At 42.9% G+C, this 21,690-nt stretch overlaps 2 protein-coding genes across 2 annotated transcripts; one reads left to right on the top strand and one right to left on the bottom strand.

Moving 5' to 3' along the window:
* Nucleotides 1-987: 987 nt before the first annotated feature.
* LOC128436795 (platelet-derived growth factor subunit A) lies at nucleotides 988-9,894 on the bottom strand. The gene is made up of 6 exons (XM_053418651.1): nucleotides 9,152-9,894; nucleotides 8,782-8,875; nucleotides 5,206-5,313; nucleotides 4,800-4,993; nucleotides 2,772-2,892; nucleotides 988-1,634 (listed from the first exon to the last, which is right to left on the bottom strand). Exons 1-6 carry the CDS (start codon nucleotides 9,218-9,220, stop codon nucleotides 1,624-1,626), a joined length of 597 nt encoding a protein of 198 aa, XP_053274626.1. The 5' UTR covers nucleotides 9,221-9,894; the 3' UTR covers nucleotides 988-1,623.
* Nucleotides 9,895-17,268: 7,374 nt separating this feature from the next.
* LOC128437202 (uncharacterized) lies at nucleotides 17,269-21,549 on the top strand. The gene is made up of 9 exons (XM_053419258.1): nucleotides 17,269-17,907; nucleotides 18,063-18,344; nucleotides 18,433-18,666; nucleotides 18,761-18,865; nucleotides 19,262-19,459; nucleotides 19,790-20,122; nucleotides 20,299-20,638; nucleotides 20,728-20,785; nucleotides 21,139-21,549. Exons 1-9 carry the CDS (start codon nucleotides 17,853-17,855, stop codon nucleotides 21,328-21,330), a joined length of 1,797 nt encoding a protein of 598 aa, XP_053275233.1. The 5' UTR covers nucleotides 17,269-17,852; the 3' UTR covers nucleotides 21,331-21,549.
* Nucleotides 21,550-21,690: the final 141 nt, after the last annotated feature.

Raw genomic sequence — 21,690 nt, 5'->3', positions numbered from 1 at the left:
AGAACAAATCTCCAAGTTCCTCGCATCTGTTACTTGTGTTTGTCTGGTAGATGCAGTGTCGTGAGACTTCACTGAGGAGACTCGTGGTTCTGAGTGAAATAAAAACAATTTATTGAGACCATTTTACTTTAAACCACTGCTAATCATCCTCTGCTTCAGGTTATAGAGTCATTAACAATCATTAGGCCACTGCATTTCATAACCTCAACCATAAAACCACTTTATTACCCAACTGTTGCCATGTTGAAGAATGTGAAAAGAAATCCCTGGATCCAATCCCGTTTATTCCAATCTGGATCCAAATTAAAAGGAGACGTGAGGGTTTTTGTGTTGTGTGCTTTACTGTGAATTTAAAAGTTCTGCAAAGTTAAAAAGCCCAAAGTCTGCCCACATCAGGCACCGGTTCCTACATGGCCGACAACAACCGGTCCGAATCACAACTAAGATCTCGGGCACCTCTGCATTTTTAGCTACATGGCTCTGGCAGCAAGTAAGACTGGCCTCCAACCTCAACTGGTGGCGGTCTGCGCCTTGTTGTGTTGTGTGCCGCCAATAAACCAAGAGCAGAAGAAGAAGGGAGGGAGGAACACGGCTAACTTAGCGAAGCACCTGGTCGACACACAGGATTTTGTTGCGTTAAGCACTGAAACTGTTATAAAGTGTGGATTTACCGAGCTAGGTTGGTTTTATTTATCATTTTAAATTTGTTTTTATTAAGTTTGACTTTGAGAGAAAATCACCTGTCACCAGTGACTCCACCTCTTTCCTTTAGTCCGGTTTTACACTTGTGTTGTTCTCAATTAGAAATTCACAGGGGTTTTAGCTTCGGGTATTATGATCCTGCAGATAATCTCTATCTCTCTCTCTCACACACACACACACACATAGATACACACACACACAGCAGTTCAGTTTCTCTTCTTAAATCCGTCAGTCACACAAGCCTTTTATGACAAAGCTGTTTTTTTTTAACGATCAATACTCCGATTTGTGTTTTCATATAAATAGTTTATTAGTATCAGTAACATGTGAGGAGGATCTGTGTCCCTCCATTCTGTGATAAAATCACTCAATAGAAACAGACAGCCATAGAAAATCAGAGGTTATAAAAAATAAGAGGATATATTGTGTGTATATGCGTGTGCGTGTGTGTTGTAAATCTTTGAGTACAAAATCTAATCCCAGTCTCTGTCTCTAGAAAAAGGATTCCACCCAGTTTATAATCCCAGTCACTGAGCGGTTTATACTCAAGACGCAGACATTAAGTCCTCCGGTATCCCAGAAGCCACCTCTCCTCTGCTGCGTGGCTCCGCGCTTCCAGTTTCTAATCTCGTCTTCTCTCCGTCGAGGAATCAAAGGGTGGAGAACCCTCTCTCCATGTTTCTGATTCCTTCCTGTGTGAGACAGATTGATGCTCTCAGCTGTGTCCGGTCAGGTCGAGTTGAGGTTCAGAGTTTCTCCATCAAACCTCCACAGAGATCAGGTTGTATATTCCATGGAATGGTTCAGTCCCCTGCTGCCAGGTGGTGAAGATGCTAGAGGCAAAAGGTGCTTGTCTTTGTGTTCTGCTTCAGGCCGGCGTCCATTTTTCTCTTCTCCACTCCTTCATTCATCCGTCTCTCTTCACCTGATGCCTGTTGAAAGAAAGAACAGGGGGATGAAGTCATCTCTATTCACTCAACCCATTTCTCCTGTCAGCCCCAAGGGAAAACTCTAATGGGGGTGTTGATGACAGACAGGAAAGAAATACACAAGCTAACATTCATTCAATAAACTGGGATTTCCCTTCCCCTTTGGAGTTGAGCTACATATTCCCAATTTCATGCAGTTTGCCTCAATGACAATCAAAACCAGAGGAACTGAGTGTTGGAATGATTTGATAACTCTGTTACTTCAACTAGTTTGTAATTGATTTGGATCCAGGATCTTTTTCCACTTCGATGTTGTGAGAAGGCATTTTCCAACACCTGGATGGATCTATTAATAATCAGGCATGTTTAGGGGATTGATATTTATGAGTGTGTGCAAATGGATGGATCCAGATCGAGAGATTTTATGGATCTAGTGGATTAAAATGTGGATTCATAAGAGGGGATTTGCACCGAGTCTCATTCTAGTCGATACTTTTTCTCTTTGTGCACATGAGGTAATGAAGTGATCAGTTGATGGTGTTTTTAGATCACGTGACATCATGACATCATCCTGATACTTATAAGGTAAGAGGACGTGATACTGAGGCATTCTGACTCGAGGTCTTTGTGAAAATGTTTGAGTCCTGGGATCAGATCTGTGTTTGTTTGTTTTTAGTTTATAATCATGACACACAACGATTAACAAACACACACAAAGCAATTTATGAATCCAAACCTCACTCAGTGTGGTTTCACTACCTGTTGGAACTGGGAACAAGCGTTTTATAAATCCTGCAGCCGGTTGTTGGATCTAGTCCACGAGAGAGAGCTGGATAATAAGGAGGGTTTGGGAATGTGTATGTGTTTGTGTTAGTGTGTGTGGGTGTGTGTGTGTGTGTGTGTGTGAGGGTGTGTGTGTGTGTTTGTGTGTGAGGGGGTGTTGCCCTGAGGGAGGACTAATTGAGGCAAAGAGGAAAAACACAGTAAATACCTCAAATATCTTATCAGCTCTTCTGGTGTCAGTAGACACATTCAGACAGGAACAACCTTCAGATGTGCAATGGGCCGACACACACACACACACACACACACACACACACACACACACACACACACACAGACACACAGCTGTGCACTCACCGTTATCTGAGTTTGGGTTGATGTGGCGTTTGCTGGTGCACATACAGGCCAGATGATCCTCCAGCTTCACCTGCACCTCCCTCAACTTCGGCCGCTTCCGCACGTACTCCACCTTCGCTACCTAAGAGAGAGAGAGATAGAGACGGTGGGGGGGGGGAGAGCGAGAGAGAGAGAGAGAGAGAGAGAGAGAGAGAGAAAGAGAGTCAGATGCAGGAAATGAAAAAGTATTTTCGAAATCACAATTGAACGTGCAGCGTTTTCTGGAGTTGTTGAAATGCTAGTTCGATATCTATGGCTGATAGAATCCATGAATTCACCCTGAACTTAAGATATTGATTTGAAGGTATTGACTGCAGCATATCAGCACCTTCTTATTAACCTCTTCTCTTAAAATCCTCATAAGTGTCTTAACATTCAGAAACAAAATCATTGAACTGAACATTTCAGTCTTCACGAAGGGAGGATTCGTTTCAGGACTGTTGGAACACACTGCATGAGGTGTATCATGTAGCATGTGTTTTTGATATTGCGACAGAAACTCATAAGCATGAACATAACAGAACAATAACACACTTAATGCTCTCACATCACAGATAAGGAGGCAAAGGAGTAGAGATCAGAGTGTGATTGCACAATGACTCTGCTTCAAGTCTGAACAGACTCCGATGAGCAGAGACTGAAAACAAAGCAGCCGAGGAGGTTCAGCTCAGGTGAGGAGCTGCGCTGCTGAAGCACCCATCAGTGCTGAGAGGATAAGATCTGACACCTATAATCTGACAGTTTAAACTTTTTACCACAGCTGCACTCGAAGGTAGAAGCAAAACAGCTTTGATAGAAACAGAGGAGATGAAGTCATTATTCAAACAGGGACGACAGTGTGTGATTATCTGAACATTCTGCACAAACTGGATCTTTACCTGGTCATTAAGATACAAGTATTATCCAGGTAACACAACCGATTTTATAAAACACACTTGCTGATACATGTTAATACTGATAAACCAAGATCCTTCATTTCAGGCTCTGATACCAGACTGATGCTGAACCAATCCACTTGTTTAACTCCAACCAACATTCACACGGGCAGGACAGTGAAGCCGCATCTTGCTTCGATCCATCGTTATCCCTCATCCCACCGCCTCAGATTCAGTTCAGACTCTCACCTGCTCCCCTCACTATGTTATCTTTCTCTCCGTCTCACACATGGACGCAGAGCAGATAAACCTCCGCTCTACCATATCCCCTCTGGACGTGTTCGAGTCCACCCTGCAGCCGTGACCCTCTGAGCGCTGGATCTCAACACATGTGAGTGACTTTAGTTTTGATTTCCTCTGTGAGCAGTACAAAGGACGAGTGCTTTCATCTTAGATTGTGTCTCATCAGGTCAGAGCCCAGGGAATCAGATCTGCTCCTCTTCCTCCCCTTCCTCTCCACCTCTGGCTACACACAAACACCTGTTCTCATTTCTCCATCTTTTATTTTCCTCTCTGTCTGAACTTTGAATAAACAGGTGAACGGCTCTTTGTGTACAGCAGCTTTGCAACCAGCATCATCACAGACCGAAACAAACAACCCATTACAAACAGGCAGGTTTAGAATGGGCGAAGCACTAGTGACACTGATAGTGAATCCACACACACACACACACACGCACACACACACACCTTGGGTCTGAGTCCAGTTGGCAGGGTGTGACTGTGAACCAGTTGGGTTTAGTCTTATTCTCAGCTTTGGCAGAGATCAAAAGGAAGCTATTATGCTCTTGATAGACTCACTGCCAGCCTCTCAGTCAGCAGCACACACACACACACACACAATCACACACACAAACCCCGACACAATGGCTAAGCTAGCGGCAGTAATTGTTTTTGGCAGGTGTGTAGTGTACCTCCAGTAAGTAGCTGTGTGTGTTTACAGGGCACTATTGGTTTTGTAAGTTTTTGTTTTTGGGGTTGGAGCCACTTAAACACAACAAACAAAAGGTGTTTTTCTAAATGTCTAAATAGAGCGGACACACATAATTCCTACCTTGACCGTGCGGTGGTGCTTGCGAGCTGCCTGACACCTCATGTTGCTGGTGTTGCAGCAGCCGGTGCAGCGCTTCACCTCCACGCAGGGCGGCCAGATGATGAAGTTGGCCGAGGTGGGGTCCACCTGGCTCCGGGGGATCTCATAGATCGTCGTCCGCACTTTGCAGCCGGCTGGCAAGGCCTCCTCCACCACTGGAGGGCAACACAGAGGTCAAAGGTTATATAGAAAAACGTGACCAAGAAGGTTGTGTCCTCCTTTAACATTGTGCTAAAGGGCCGTGTTGACATTTATTTCCCAGAAAATAATTCATCGATCTGGATGAAAACAAACTCTTTGCTTTGTGTGTTTGTGTGTGTCTTTGTTTATGCACATGTTTTTGTGAGTGTGTGTGTGTGTGTCTTACCAGTGCTCCGCCTGTGTCTGGTGTGCGTGTGTGCACTCTTCAGGTCGAGGAAGCTGTGGGAGAAGTCCTTGTGGTAGTTGTGTTTGGTCTCCTCGATCACCTCGTTCTCTGGACAGAGACAAAACAACACACATTCAGAGGTCACACACACACAATCTCACTGTTTAACATCGCCATTCACAAATATTCCCAGATCCTCCAGTCAAACACACCGACACCGGCTATGGGGGGAAAAAACACTTGGCTATTTCTTCATTAGACTAGTTTATTTAATCTAATTAAGACTAAAAGAAGGTCAGGGGTTCACATTAAACGTTAAAACTCCTCTTATCTAACCATCAACATCAAAACCCTGATTTTCAAGAGTGAAATATCTCAACGACTGAACCACAGACCAACAACAAACAAAGAGAAAAGAGAAAAACGTTCACATGCTGCAGTAAGTTGTTTGTGACGGACGTCTTTCAAGTCTCCCCTCATCAGACTAGCAGCCTAACCTGGTTACTCTAACTGAGTTACAGGTCTTCTGTGTGTTAGTGTGTGTATCAGATTCAATTTAAATCTAATACACATAAAGAAAGGAATACGTGCAGCGGGAGTTCATCCTGAGGTCCGCACAACTCTGAGGCGGACCAGAAGTTAAATCTCTTTAGAAAAGCAAAGACGCTGATTTAAGGGACTTCAGCTACAGACTGAGTTTCTGTCTGAGATTCTTTGTCTGGAGAACCGGACCAGACTTTGTTGTGAGTTCACCTATTATTGGATTCTGTCTGTTGAGTCTTTTCACGTGTGAATGTTTGATTCTACATGAAATCCACACAATCAGACAGGATTGTTAGTCTGAGGTCAAGACTCAGAAGTCGTACGCTGTGCAAATTGGCAAGTTCAGCCTGGAGAGAATATTCTATTGTTCTTAGTGTCTTTCTTCAACTTAATCTTTTATCTGCCCAAAACAAAATACATAGAGGATCCATCCAACCATCGTCTTCCACTGTTCCGAGGTCAGGTCATGGTTGTGTTCCGGCTAAGTTCCAGACATCCCTCTCTCCAGCTCCGAGTTCTGAGACTACCTCGGGGTCTCCTCCCAGTTGCACATGGCCAGTTCAACTCAACTGGTCCCTTTCAACATTAAGGAGCAGCAGCTCTAATCTGAGCTCCCACTGGACGTCCAGACTCCTGAGCCTGTCTTTAAGGCTGAGCTCCGTCACCCCATAGAGAAAAACTGTTTTCACCACTTGTATCCATGAAGGTGTTCTTTTAGTTAAGACCCAGAGCTCAGGATCACAAGTGAGGGTCAGAATGTAGGTCGGTTGAGAATGGCCATGAGCAAAACCTTCCTTACTGTTGAAGCTCTGTGTGTGCGGTGACTGAGCGTGCTTGTGTGTATGTGTGTGCGTGTGTGCGTGCGTGTGTGTGTGCGTTTCTGTGTGGGACTGCAGGGGAAAATCAACATCAAGTAAATGAGGTTATGGCAGGACTCTTTTAATTTGATTTGAATACCACACCACCCTCTTATTGTTTAGCTTTGTTTGTGTGTGTTTGTGTGTGTGTATGTGTGTGTGTGTGTGTGCCCATCTCTCTTACAGCAATGTGTGTGAAAGCAGTCACACACACGCACACGCCTGCCTGTGTACACACAATGTGCTTCGGCAACACAACAAAGTTCCACCACCAACATCTCCCCTCTCTCTCTCTCTCTCTCGCTTTCAGTGTGTGTGTCTCTCGCTCGCCCTGCCATGCAGGAATTTGAGCATGAATTATACATAGCGACAGAGCAGCCTTCCAGCGAGCCCTGCTCTCAAACCAATAATGGGCAGGATGACAACAGCATAATGAAGTGAGCCACTTGACCCCCCCCCCCCCGGGCCGGGGAGCCGTCACACTCGACATTTGCATCTCAATGATGCCAGGATTAATGGTGGCACCGCTCTGAGCAGCAGACGTTAAAAAAATGAATCAAGTGTTTTTCACAGGCAGCGAGATGCTCAGAGCGCAGGAGAAGTTTCCCTGGCAGAAATGCAGAGTCTGACTCAAGGCGTAGATGCAATTAATCCTGTTTTATTCAGCGGTTATTTGCTCCTGTCTCTTCTCACTGATTCAATCTGCTCTGATTTATCACCTGGATAATGAGAACTGGCATCTGCTGTGTTTACCGAAGGAAAACACTGGAGTTGTTTAGACTTGTAGCCAATTTACTTTTGTGTAATGTGTAGTTACTTTTCTCTCGGGGTGTTTTTAAAAGTGCGTTTGTTCCTCTTTACATATCTCAGTCGCAGCTTGAAGCCGAGATGCCATGGAAAGGAGGAACAAGATGTTACAGTTGAGTTTTTAAGAGGAAAAATGTTTTTACAAAAGGAAACATGTTCTACATGATACATGAGACCTGATTTCCTGGTGTGAATAAGAACATTGATATGGAAACTTTTACTTTGTCAAAAATACTGTTTTGTGTAAGTTGTTTGAAGGAATTTATGTCCTCTGACAGAAAAGATTAGTCCAATAACAAGTGTCAACCACCTCCAGAACCTTATTGGTTTATTGAAACCATAAGTAACTATATCTGGAGGAACGGGGAGGGTGGAGCCTAACTGAGATCTCAATGACAATGCATGCACACCTACACCTGTACCCATTGGATGGTATTGGCTGTCAATCACAGAGCACTTACACCCCCACAGCCTATTGGACTCTAAATGAAACCATAATTAACTAAATAAACATCATGCTCTTTTGAAGAAGGACCTGGGCCCTTACCCAATTCACCTCTTAACCCTTCCACTTCCTTTGTGTTGTGCAATGTCCTGAAGTGGTACCCTCCATGCCCACGAGTGCTCAGCTTTAAAACTCAACACCATGTTTCTAATGCAGACATCCATACAAAAACAAGACTAGAAACTTCAAAGGTGTTAATATTTTAACTTATAAAAGCTATTCAAATACCTTATACCACAACTGTTTTGATAGGCTGAGCGGAAGCTGAGAAATATACCCAATAACCTGGATTTTAAGCATAAAATCAAACGTCTTATCCAACCACGCATTCTCAGATTCTGATTAGCAGGGCCTGACACCTCGGAGTTCATGGAGGGTGTAAAGAGCAGAGACGGGCTGCTGGTCTCCTGGCAACATCCACTGAGGCATCCCAGTAATGAGATGAGCGGCCAGCATCCTCTCACTGTGCACTGAACCAGATGCAGCTAATACCTCGATTCAGAGTCGTGTCAAGGAGCAGACGGGGAGGGGGGGCTGCAGCTCCGACCACCACATGAGTCTGAAGTAACTTTGCATTGACCTGCACTACTCTTACTTCTGTCCGGCAGCTGTTGATGACATGCAAAGAGGATTTTCATTCAACTTCTGGTTCAAAAATTTGGATTTGAGTTCACACACACACACATTTTCATCACCAGGCTTTACTTGGAAAAACAGCTGAGTGTGTATGTGTTCATTGTGCTGCTCGTGGATTACCATTAAACACTAAGAGCCTATGAACTGATCGTTCTTCCGCCCCCTTTGCTCGGTATAGGCTCAGTAATCCAGCCCTGGTCAGTGAGGGAGTTGAATGAAGCGATTTACCTACGGAGTCTAACTCGAGCAGCCGCTGGAGGTCGCTGATGCTGCGGATGTCGCTGCGGGAGAGCCGCTCCAACAGCTCCCGGGGGAGAGGAGACTCCTGCGGGGAGAAAGTCCATGTGTTACTGGGGTGTGGATCATGAAGGGTGCGTCTTCGTGCGTAAAAAGGTCACTGATCACTGATCAGCAACCCTCCGTTACAGCCCCTGTGTTATCACAAAATGAATGGATAGAGCTGATGCCAAAAAACTGCGCCAATGGAAGAGGAAACGTGCGTAATTGCGCAGACGTGACTTCTTTCTGTTGCATGTGCCGCCATCAGTGTTTTGTTTCTGTTCTATTTTCAACAAATAAGTAAAAACTATTACTTTACCTCAGCAGCAGCAGCGGCGCGCATCAGGCAGAGGCAGCCGGCGAGGAGGTGGAAGATCTCGGCTCTCATCTCCTCTCAGGTCCGCTGCATAGGCACCAGGACGAGGCGGGGGTCCACTGCAGGAGCCGGGCGGTCGCTCCCTGGGCTCGGGAGCCCACAACCATCCCTCGGGAGAACAGGCCACCACCACAGTGTCAGTGAAAAGAGCGAACCAGGGACGTATAAGACTTGAATGATCTTTAAACTCCTGAGTGAAATGTAGATGAGGCAGATTCAAGATGACTCTTCTCCTGCAGTCCCCGAAAAGAGAGATAGAGGTTTCTTATCAAAGGAATATGAAAACAAGTCGTCTGGAACATGAAGCTCATGAAACCATCAAATCTGATCCAGGTCAAGTTGATGTCCAGCTTCTCTTGGGTCTGGCTTCTAAAGAACAGGTGTCCGGTGGAAGAACGAAAACTTTTCTTCTACATTCACACATCCGGCAGTATCCATCATGCTCTCCTCAGTGCAGCTCGTGTTAAATCACACTCTGTGCGTCCTGCAGCTCAGCATCTTCGAAATGTGTCATCAAATCATCCGAATTTATAAAAAATCCTTTCACGCGAAATTCCCAGTTTGCAGTTCCAGGTGGAGGAGGCACGAAAGAACCATAACAGAAGAAAGATTGGCTCCTAAAAGCCCAGAGGAGTCTGGTGTGCGCTCCCTGTGGTCGTGGGATCTGAGTGAATGAAGTCAGGACACTCCAGTCATAGGATATAGCTGTGCGCGTCCCCGAGGCACCGCAGTGAACGCGCTTAGCAGAATAGATCAACACACACACAGAAACACACACACACGTAATATAATTCACTAATTTACTTTTGTAATAAATAAATAAATGTTTAAAAAAAGGTTATATTAGTACACTGATATACTAATAAACTGATGATGATGATAATAAACTAAAATCTAGTACATCAGGAATGAGTCTGAGAACTCTTTTAGTGTCAAAGAAGTTATTTCAGCTGTTAAATGTATTCATTTACAGATTTTTGTTTATTTTCTATATTAAATATAACTGAGATTTACACTTGGTACAATTCCTTATTAAAACTATTAACCATAAAATAAAAGTTGCAATCCATGAATTAGTAAAATGACAGTGGATTTTATGAAAAAATACAAGAAACATAAATCCTTTCGCTGAATGTTTGTATTTGTATGTATACAAAATAATCTCCTTGTTTTTAACCGTTATTTGAGAGAAATTAAAATTGTAGGTTAGTGTAGGTTAATTCATAACCTCCCTAAAAACATTTGTGAATCAGTTGCTCATCCAACTTCTCCTTAGATTTATTGTATGTGTGTGTGTGTGTGTGTGTGTGTGTGTGTGTGTGTGTGTGTGTATGTGTGTGTGTGTGTGTGTGGATTAGTGGCCCTGTCAGTGTTTAATTGCTGTGTAATAAAGCTCATTAATGAGTGTCCAGACCGGAGACTGACCACCCTGAGACAAAGAGAGACGGGTGGGTGTGCACTACACACAAGGTCAAGGGTTCCTCAAACTAAAAACCCATCATTTACAAAAGCTTTTCAAACCGTTTACTAAGAGGAACCTCAAGAACAAACGGAACAGCAACAGGATGGATGCAACATGTTTTGTTACGAAAAACATCCATCCTTCCTTTAATGACACAGCTCATCCTTTTTCAGGGTAACGAGGGAGAATGAGGCCAATCCCAGGTGACGTTAGATTAGAGGCGGGGGGCACCCTGGACAGGCTGCTGGACAAACAACCATTCACACTAACACCTACAGTCAATGTAGAGTCTTCAATCAACCTGCATGTCCCATAGTAAAGTAAATTGTTGAGGGAATGTAAAAAAAACGTCCCTGAGCTAAAGCTTCACAAAGCAGCGCTGGAATCTGGAAATCCAGCCTCAAGCGTTCAAACAAGCACGTACACATTCAGTCTGTCTCACGTTCTCATTCACATCTACTTATCCAGTGCCCTTAATATGACCGCTCATGGATATTTCAAATTGTTGCAGGTTCCTGTGAGGACAAAGAAACGAAGAGAAATGGAGAGAAGGGAAAGTAGGAAGAGAAGAAGGAGGGAAAACTCAATAAAATAAACAGTGAGAGCAGATGAAGCCTATTCTAGATGAAAGGAGGCGACTGTGTGTGTGTGACTGTGTATGTGTGTGTGTGTGTGTGTGTGTGTGTGTGTGTGTGTGTGGAAAATCCCGCCTGTGTTGCACCAAACACTCCCCCAATTAAAGCCCATTTAGCCTGACAGAGGCTAATACCATCACAACAGAAATCCACCCGTCTCTCTCCCTCCACCTCCCCAGAACGGCCTCAGTGTGCCCAACACACACACACACACTCACACACACACACATACACACACACACACACACACACACACACACACAAAGAACCGGAATAGTGGAGGTGAAATGGGTCAGAACCGATTCGGGTCTTGAATGGTGACACTCGTGCCATGACGCTGTCACGTCCTCCTGGCAGCAGCTTCTCCTCTGAAACATTCCAGTCGTTCTTTGTTTCTTCTGTTGCTTCTGTTGTCTTTCTTGTTGTGGACAGAGAAGAGAAACTAAAATCCACGGTAACATTTTCTAGTTTTTCCCTGGTTAAACCAGAAAGCGGCTCAGTAAAAAGTAAATACAGATGAATGTCATGACAGCTCTGCAAAAGTGAAGCCAAAAGTGTCTTTGTTGCCCCCTGGTGGCTGACTGCAGTATAGGTCGACCTACTCCATGTGAGCAGACGGGACACAGTCAGAAGCGAAAAGTAAAAGTAACATTGAGTAAATCCTGTCTCACTCTTTGCTATGAGAGACCCGAACCTGCAGAGGACTGAAGCCTCAGTACACGGGTCAAGATCAACCAGCTCAGCTACTGATGTGAAAGTTGGATACACAACTACTGTAAAAATAGTAAGAGTTAATTTGCTGCAATAGTAAATAGAAAGCGATTGGCGATGTAGCTTTTGTTGGGAAATAAACTGATTAACTTGGGGACGTCAAAGAGTTTTGATTATGCCAAAAATAAGATAAAATGTGTACACATATTTTTGATCTTATCTACGCAAACAATATTTATCATCATATGAAACTTCTGACTCAACTTGAGTTTGCATTTTGGATTTTATTTATATATTTTCTATATTCTGTGGATTTTCTGAAAAACACCACTTTGAAGCTCCTTTCAACCCAAAACAATCCTTCTACCATCTCCCCCTTTTTCTCCTATAACTTTCTAAGTGGAGTAGATATTTTATAGAGTTTATTTATAACAAGCCAGGGAAAAGTTTGTTGTATCACATCTCTTCCAGTTCTTTTCCTGGCAGCAGACAGAATGCACCGTGCTGGGTTCTGGTGACCTTGCTCGGGAGCACATCAGCAGAGTCTGGTACAGTCAGCGGCTTTCCCACCTAACAGGCTGTCCTGTGGGAGAGGGGAATGCCAGCAGTGGGAATAGAATCAGATGAAAATATAACAGTCTAATAGGCTGCCAGAGATACCAGCAGCAATAGAAAGGGTTTAAAAGACAGAGAGGCAGTAAAAGTTAATCCAGTGAGGGATAAAAACTTTTACCAGCAGGGTGGTGGTTGAGGGCTATCCCCGAATTAATTCATGAAACCACCACACAAGCACATGGTGGAAAAAAAAACTCTATACACTTTACCCTCCCCTTCTCTTTTCAGTCCAGCCAACATTAATTATTAAAGCCTTTTCCAAAAAAGTCCGAATGGATTTCACCCTAAAAACCCAGAGTAAGTCCTTGACTGGACAGCTGCCAAATCCTATTGTGCTGCGCATGAATGTTTGGTCATCGGCCAACTGCAGATTTATCCAGGATTACCATCTCAAATATGCCAGCATTTACCTATATGGGATGCGGCCCCCAACCACCACCACTCCCACCGCCCGTCCCACCCGTCTGTTCATAAAGGCCCAGAGAGAATGCTTTATTTAACTTCTGTCAGGGGAGGAGAAAACACTGGGCCCTTGTGCTTTGTTAAGTCATAGTCATGATGACAGAGAGTTAGCTTAACTGGAGGGGGTGTACAGTTAAGTACCGGACCTCCCACCAATCTGGTTCACATTTACTCTGCACTAAAGACTATACTGGGAAGCACTGAGACAAATTTATATTGAATGAATTGCTGCACAAATGTCTAGTCTTGTAAAAGCGATATTCCCTGAATACAACCACATAGCATGCGTTTTGTTTATGTGAAGTTGTAGAAAAATACTGAACATTTTAAAAATTAAACCATATTTGAAGGAAGTAGATAACATGAGTAACAGGAGGAAGGTAGTTAGGTATGAAGGAATGTATGTAGGAGTACGTAGGTAGATTGGTAAATAGGTAGACAGGTAGGTAAGTGCATTGTTTATTCTGTAAAATAGAAAGTTCTCATATCTGCAACCACTGACAGGGACGTGAACCTAGCACAACAGATTAACACTCTAACACTGTGTCCACTCCATGATTCAGACAAGAAATATTAAAGAAATCATTCATCACATAACAAAGCTTTGATGATCTCTGACGAATAAAAGACAGTTCAACGTCAGTTCAGTTAAACTTAACAACATGAAAACGCCACTCCCACAATCTCCACTTAAAATGCTCCATTAAGACACAGCAACAGAGGAAACTTCTCCAGGATTCAAACCGAGGTGAGGAACACAAGAAAAAGAAAAAGACTCATAACAGCCGGTGCCAATGGTGAAGGTTAATCTCATCCTGAGTTCAAGAGCTTAATGAGACTAATTAGTGTTAATTTAAATTAATGTTTGTCAGCGTTGCCAAATGGATCTTATGTTTGCTGGGCTAAACACCACTGTTTGTAATAAACTGAAGAAGAGATGGTGAACAGTGTTTATGTTGATCACAGTTGTGGAAAAGGCAGAAATACAACGGTCACTATAGTAGTTTAGTTAATCCGGATTCCATCCCAACAATGCATTTTGTTTCTCAACAGAAGCTCTCGTATCTCAATGTCTTTCCAGGTTGACATTTTCATCACCTTCTTCTCCTCTTTCTCATCCTGAGATACTTTTATTCTTCACTTTTTTCATCTGCCCATTTCCTGCTGTAATCTAACATGGGCTCACTCGGACATTATCCTCAGGTTTAACGAGGTAGGAAGGAAAAGGTGCAGCTAATGTCCAGAGCAACTGACTCTGACGTTTGCAAGATTTCAAGAAAACGTCCAGATACATATCAATGAGCAATCTGTCTTCTCCAATGAAGAATCTGTCTTCTCCAATGAAGCCTGCAGGTCTGTGGGAGGAATGAAAAGCATGTGATCGTGATTTTGACACTTGGTCATTTCCAGCCAGGTTCAACACAAGGTTAACACCACTTCCCCTTTCCTCTTCCTCCAATTCTATCACCTCACCCTCTAATGTTGGCCAATTGATTCATGTGATAAGGTAGCATTGGGGAAAGAGGAGAAGAAGAAAACACAAACCACTCTAGTTTGGATGGCGAGGGCTGTCCAGCTGACAGCTGCTGGGGAACTGTGACTGTGTGAAAACAGGCGCGTCTGGATCACTTGACCAACGGAACATTTGAATCAAATGTTTGTCGTCCCCCAATTGTTCATCGTTTCAGTTGGAAGATTTTAATCTCCTCTCCGGAAATAATTGGGAGCCAGTGAGGGAGTTAATTGTGTTTTCCACTGATGAGTCATCAGGAAGAGTTGGTGAACCCCGCTGACCACACACACACACACACACACACACACACACACACACACGTACACACACACACACACACACACACACACTGGCCCACTTCATGCATAGCCTACATAGTAATGGACACACACACGCACACACACACACACACACACACACACAGAAGTACACAGTGGAAAACACACTGGAAAACTTCATGCATAGCCTATATAGCAACACGCACGCACACGCACACACACACACACACAAACACACATACAGAAGTACACACAGGCAAACATGATTAGCCTACATAATAACACACACACACACACACACAGGCATAGCCTATATAGTAACACACATACACACATACAAACACACACACACAGAAGTACACACTGGCCCACTTCATGCATAGTCTACATAGTAATGGACACACACACACACACACACACACACACACACAAGTACACACTGGCCCACTTCATGCATAGCCTACATAGTAATGGACACACACACGCACACACACACACAGAAGTACACAGTGGAAAACACACTGGAAAACTTCATGCATAGCCTATATAGTAACACGCACGCACAAGCACACACACACACACACACACATACAGAAGTACACACAGGCAAACATGATTAGCCTACATAACAACACACACACACACACAGACAGAAGTACACAGGCAAACAGGCATAGCCTACATAGTAACACACATACACACATACAAACACACAAACACACACACATACAGAAGTACACACAGGCAAACATGATTAGCCTACATAATAACACAGTTGAACAGGAAACGCCTTATATTCACAAATTCACCTGACCACACACATGCTATACATACACACTTGGGGAAACCACATATGCACAAACACATGCACAAACACCAGACTCTCTCTCTCTCTCTCTCTCTCTCTCTCTCTCTCTCTCTCTCTCTCTCTCTCTCTCTCTCTCTCTCTCTCTCTCTCTCTCTCTCTCTCTCTCTCTCTCTCTCTCTCTCTCTCTCTCTCTCTCTCTCTCTCTCATTTTCAACCCCTCTCACACTCGCTTGCTGGGCTCTTTCGCTGCTCTTTCAAAAGACTGAGAGGCCAATTAGTAAAGCTCTCACAGGCGTTATTACCACGCTGGGAACTGGAGAGAGGAGAAATCCCCCCTCTCCTCTTCCAAAAGAAGGATTTCTCCCTCATTGTCACCGGGTTGAGAGCGAAGGATGTGGGGTGTATTCTGAGGGCTGCTGATGTGGTCATTTTGGCTCGTAGACAATGCTATGCTGTCTAAAGAGGGGTAATGGAGGGAAGTAACGGAGATAGTGTTTACCCCGTGTTTGTGTGTGTTAACATGTGACACACACACTCACAGTTAGATGACATCATGGCAGTCCTCTGAAGGCCAAGCTGGCTTCCAGATGGAGGAGGAAGCGTTGTGTTAACTCAGGACGTTGACGTGGACTTTGTGTGATTGTAGCAGGAAAGAGAGAGTGGAACAGAGAGGGAGGTTGTTCCTGTGTGACAGCACCTCAGCTACTGAGAAGGTAACAACAGCATTTCCTTCAAACATAGTCACACTTTGCTGGAATGGAATAATCTTTTAGCGTGCAATGTCTTGTTAATAATAGGGTCAATAGTCAGATTATTGCTGTCCATGTAAATATCGTGATTTTGTTTTATCTACTCGGCCCCAAATACTCATTAGCGTAGCTTTGCATTTAGCAGCTAAAGAGCTGATGGTGGAACTTTCCTCTATGTCGGCTCAATGCATAATACGTTCATCATGTCATTTTTATGAAGTGTCATACAGCGTGAATGTTGCTTTTATCCCATAAACACAGGTTCAACAAATAAAATTATCTCTGTCTATGATATTTGAAAGCCTTTATGGTCATAAAACAGAGAGCCCTAGAGGTTCAAAGCACAATATGTGTGTTGACATAAAGCTCTTTTTGAAACGGATTCTGAGAAATCACTGTGACATTATCAAACTTCAATTTAAGTCGAGATGTTATCGTTTGGCCTCTTGATTAGATTAGAGTGCACCTTGAAATATGGATTTGACATGTGAACCGGATAAATTGTACAAACAGATGCAGATATTTGCCTGCCTGCACAATACCTGGGTCCTAGCACTGTTTTAGCACTACAGCAAAGGAAGCCTAAAGTTATTTACCTCTGCAAATGAACTGATAGCCATGACATTTTGTGGAGGGGTGGGACGTGGCCAAAGCGAGAATACACACAGCAAGTGTCCCACAAAATCTATTCAATATATGGTGCTAGTATATTCCAAGTGACTGATCAACAAGCACACAACTCCGATGAATTCACTGCATGGATGGTAAAAACTTTAGGGATGATAGTGCAAACACATGGCAAATAGTGCTGCAAATTGCACGACACAAAACGACACAATGCAAAAATGGAAAGACGCTGCTTCGACATATTACACAATACGCATTAGCCTTGGTGGAGTTATGGACTGTCAGAGCAACATTCTAGTTTAAAATATGTTTCATGTTCGCAACAGCTAAGAAACTTGTTTAAAGACAATGGGAGATGGAACTCTAGGTTTATTATGTTACATCCAATACACTTCCATGATTATTAAGAGACTATTGCTGCTCACAAATGAAACTTGTGAGTTTGTGGTTGTGACGTCATGTACATTGTGTTTAAGTTGTGAGAACATTGCTGCAAGACAAAGTTTTACTGACGTTACTGTCAGTATCTAGAAGCCACAGTTACACAATCTAACACGTTTGCAGGCGAGTCACAGAACAGGAAATGCATAGAACTCTTTTTATGAGGAAGTGATTTTTTTCCAAGTTGAGATCTGAAAAACCGTATCACACAGACAAGCAGACCATTCTGACTTCAGTCTTTCATTTTCTCTGTGAAAGACTTTTACAATTTAAAGTTAAAAAATGTTATGAGCTTTCATAAAAAGTCATACTTCCTGTTGAGAAGCTGAAGACAACACTGGCCATGTTGTCTACAGGAGCTGAATGTGTGTTCATGGGTTTGTTCCTGTACATGTCAGGTAAGAATGATCGTTTATTTCTACAACACTAACTGTGAATCAGAACTGATGAAATTTTAAATGTTTAACAGCATATTAGTCAATTGTAGATTGATTTCAAGAAAACAATTTATCTTCTAGAAGTAAAGAACTATAAAAATGCTTTTCTGTTAAAGGGGTTGGAGCAAACAGCATCTGTGCCTTAAAAGGTTCATCAGTGGATCTACACTGCTCAGCTCAACGTCCCACATCAAGCATGAAATGGTTCACTGTTCGCGGGGAGGGAAACAAGAAGGTTCCAGATCAGATCGTTGCAGACGGAAAACATGTGAACTTTTCTGAAGAGAGCAACTTCACTATGACGATCAATGATCTGAGAGAGAGTGATAAAAACTTTTACTGTTGTAGTGACGTTAATGACAGATGCCAGGGTGGAGTCATTCAGCTCCTTGTTGCAGGTACAGTGGTTCAGTTATTTATTTTTAATTTGTTGCTGTGAAAATAACATCAGTGCATTAATTCTTGTTTTATTCAACATCCTCTCAGACCTGCAGGTGAAGGTGTTTCCTGCCACAGGAGAACAGAGAGTGTCACTGATGTGCAGCAGCAGTTGTCCTCTGACTGAAAGACCTGTGGTCTATATCTGGTACAAGAACACAGAGTTTCTCTATAAGGACTTGTCTCCTTGGTACCAGGAGCTAATCAGCAGCGAGGAATCAGTCACATACTCCTGTGCTGTCAAAGGCTACGAGCATCTCAGAGCCCCTGAAGTCTCAGTGGGTGAGTGACAACATGTGGCTCCGTATCCTGCTGCCTTGAATTGTAAAGTTGTGAAAAACTGTTCACCACAGAATGTCGTTTTTCTTTTGTCCAGCTTCTCTCACATCAGCCTGCTTCACTGTGACCTATGCTAAAGGCAGAATGTGCTCAAATCAGCAGAGACCAGAAGATGAGCCGTGCTCCATCACATATCCCAGAGGTGAAGTTTCACAAATAACTACACAAAAACACACTCCCCATACGTCTAAATCCTTTAAATAATGTTTTCACAATTTAAAAGATCTACAGTGTTTCACCAGAGATCGTTAGTTACCTTACACGTTGAAGCCCGGTCATACTGAGGTCCTGGTTAGGGACCATGAGATATGAGTTCTGGTTGGGTTTAGGTTAGGCAGGAATCGATCAAGAATGGAAACGTGTGTGTGTGTATGTGTACAAATTAACTAAAGAAAGCATGGATGGATTTTCACTCATCATGACGTGGCAGGGATTATCCAGTAACTATTTGGTCGCTCAAGTTATTAGCCCATCTCGATTAACGTGTCATAGATGAAGTATTGGAAGCAGTTTGTTGTTTTTTATTCTCTCTCAACAGAAATACAAGTTCATGTTCAAAAGACTGAAGACAAATGGCATTCCAAACTGGCCTGTAACACCAGCTGTCCACAGACTGAAGCTCAAACCATCACACGGTACAGAAACAGACGATTGGAGCAGGCACCACGATCAGTTCCCATCACCTCTCCTGACTCTTACTCCTGTGCTGTAGAGCACTTGATCTCAGATGAAGTTTGTAAGTATATTTATATATTATTATGTTATTGCTCTGTTATAATTCATAAAAGCTTTGAGTCAAGAGCCTGTAAAATGGATAAAGATAAACTGTTTGATGATTTGGGGCGGTGTGGCCAAGGGGGTAGAGTTGCCGATCTCCAACAAGAAGGTTGCCAGTTCAATTCCCACTCTTCGCCATATGCATGCCAAAGTTTCCTTGGCAAGATCCTGAACCCCTAAATGGCCCCTCATAACATGTTGAGTGTACTAAAGATTTTAGTCGCTTTGGACAAAAGCGTCAGCTAAATGATATGTAATGAAATGATTTTGTTTAAAATCTCTCTTTCAGGTATTCAGGATCTAAACTGCATCACAGTGAATTATGTCAACAGGAGGATCTGTGCTCTGCAAGGTTCCTCAGTGAACATCTCCAGTGAATACTCTTATCCAAAGAACCAGCAAGCGAATTCTTTATTGTGGTATAAGGATTGGAGAAGTGATATGGCGGCTGGTGAAGAACTGATAACGAATACAGATCGTATTAAGTTTCATGAACTGATGAACAGCACCATCTTGACAATCAATAAACTGAAGAAGAATGACTCAGCAGAATACATATTCAGAATAGGAAGTGATGCAAGGAAATGGGCGGCTGCTCCTGGGGTGACTTTGGTCGTCACAGGTAGGTTCAGTATTTAGATTAAATACATGCATACTTTCTATAGAGAGTTACTATTGATAAAAATAAGGCAACTAATTCAACAAACTAATAACATTTACCCTTCTTGCTTATTTGGGTTGTTTTAGAAGACACTTGTTCAGGAACGTCTTTATCAACTGACCAATCTCATCTTTCAGATCTGAGAGTGAAGTTTAGTCCTTCTGAGGAGGTGACCGAGGGGCAGAGAGTCACGCTGACCTGCAGAACCAGTTGTCCTCTGACGGACAACATGAACTACATTTGGTACTTGAACAATCAACCTCTGAATCTGACAAAAACACAAAGCAAGTACCTGGTTCTAGACCCCGTCAGCAGTGAACATGAAGGAAACTACTCCTGCAAAGTTAAAATGCTCCAAAAGAGCTCTCATCAAAAGATGCTCACTGTCCACACGGGAAGAAAATGGAGTCAAGCAGCCATAGGAATCGTTGTTCTTCTCCTGGTTGTAATACCCACCTCCATCTTCTTGTGGATCAGGTGAGCATCACTGTGCTCTGCTTCAAAACAATGACTTTCACATTCTCTTTCACACTAACCTGGCTTCACCTATTCATTTCACTCTCTAGAAGAAAGAAGACTTCCATCCAGTCTCCTAGAACTGAAACCTCTGTCAACTTGGAGGAGGTAAAGCAGAGCATTTTAACAGTTTCTTCCATTAGACAAACGTCCTCATCTCTTCAGAGAGTTCAACTGAGTCCAAACAGCAGCTTCAACCATTGTTCTAATGAAACAGAGATGCACTGTCCCAAATTTTCCATGAATGTTATATTTTACAATACTGTACATAAATCATGTTTAATTTTCTCAGTACAATTCAGTTTTTAATTTAATATACATCAAGAGTTATTCCAGGCAAATGCAGCTATATTGAACCATCCTATTCATTTGACCTCGGTTTGGAATTTGTTAATTTCATCAAGAGAATTTTAAATACAAAGAAATAGTAAATAAAGATGTTTCTCTTGTCTTTTCATCAGATAAGCCCAGATCATGTGTACGACGACATCTCAGCTCAACCAGTAGAGGAGGATGATATTCTCTATAGCAGCGTCCATCTCCCCAACAACAGAGATGCTCTCTACTCACAGATCCAGACACATCAGCCCCAAGAAGAAGAGCAAAGCCCCTATGATGTTGTCAGCTTTACACCCAAAACAACACCTGAGTAAACATCTATTATTACAAGTGATTCAGACTTTGTGACATCTCAGAATTAAAAGCTACCTAAGACCATGTTCTTTATTTGATATGTTTGTGTTAATAGGCTACTTTGATTGTAATGACATTAACTTAACATGTTACCTGCTATGCTGAATGTAATTAAAGAGTCTTGTGACGAAAATGAGAACTAAAAATATATATTTTAATAAATGTTTTTTTCACATGTGTTTTTGTATTGCAACATGATTGACCACAAGTCAACAAATGCATTTCTATTTCCTCTTTCAGGCAAACTGGCCTGTTAGTGGAACTCTAAAATTAGTACATCACTTCAGACAAAGGCCTAGTCTAAACTACTGCAGACAACA

Source organism: Pleuronectes platessa, chromosome 3, assembly GCF_947347685.1.
Source record: "Pleuronectes platessa chromosome 3, fPlePla1.1, whole genome shotgun sequence".
In the NCBI taxonomy this organism is placed as follows: domain Eukaryota; kingdom Metazoa; phylum Chordata; class Actinopteri; order Pleuronectiformes; family Pleuronectidae; genus Pleuronectes; species Pleuronectes platessa.
The sequence above is the reverse complement of the archived record's forward strand: the minus strand, read 5'-3'. Positions and strand labels throughout refer to the sequence as shown.

Coding starts and splice junctions, on each gene's coding strand:
- LOC128436795 (XM_053418651.1), bottom strand. CDS start 9,220: ATGAGAGCCGAGATCTTCCACCTCCTCGCCGGCTGCCTCTGCCTGATG. Junction 8,876..9,151: donor GCGCCGCTGCTGCTGCTGAG/GTAAAGTAATAG, acceptor TCCCCGCAGGAG/TCTCCTCTCCCCCGGGAGCT. Junction 2,893..4,799: donor AGCACCACCGCACGGTCAAG/GTAGGAATTATG, acceptor TCTCTCTCTTAG/GTAGCGAAGGTGGAGTACGT.
- LOC128437202 (XM_053419258.1), top strand. CDS start 17,853: ATGTTGTCTACAGGAGCTGAATGTGTGTTCATGGGTTTGTTCCTGTAC. Junction 17,908..18,062: donor TTTGTTCCTGTACATGTCAG/GTAAGAATGATC, acceptor TTTCTGTTAAAG/GGGTTGGAGCAAACAGCATC. Junction 18,345..18,432: donor CATTCAGCTCCTTGTTGCAG/GTACAGTGGTTC, acceptor ACATCCTCTCAG/ACCTGCAGGTGAAGGTGTTT.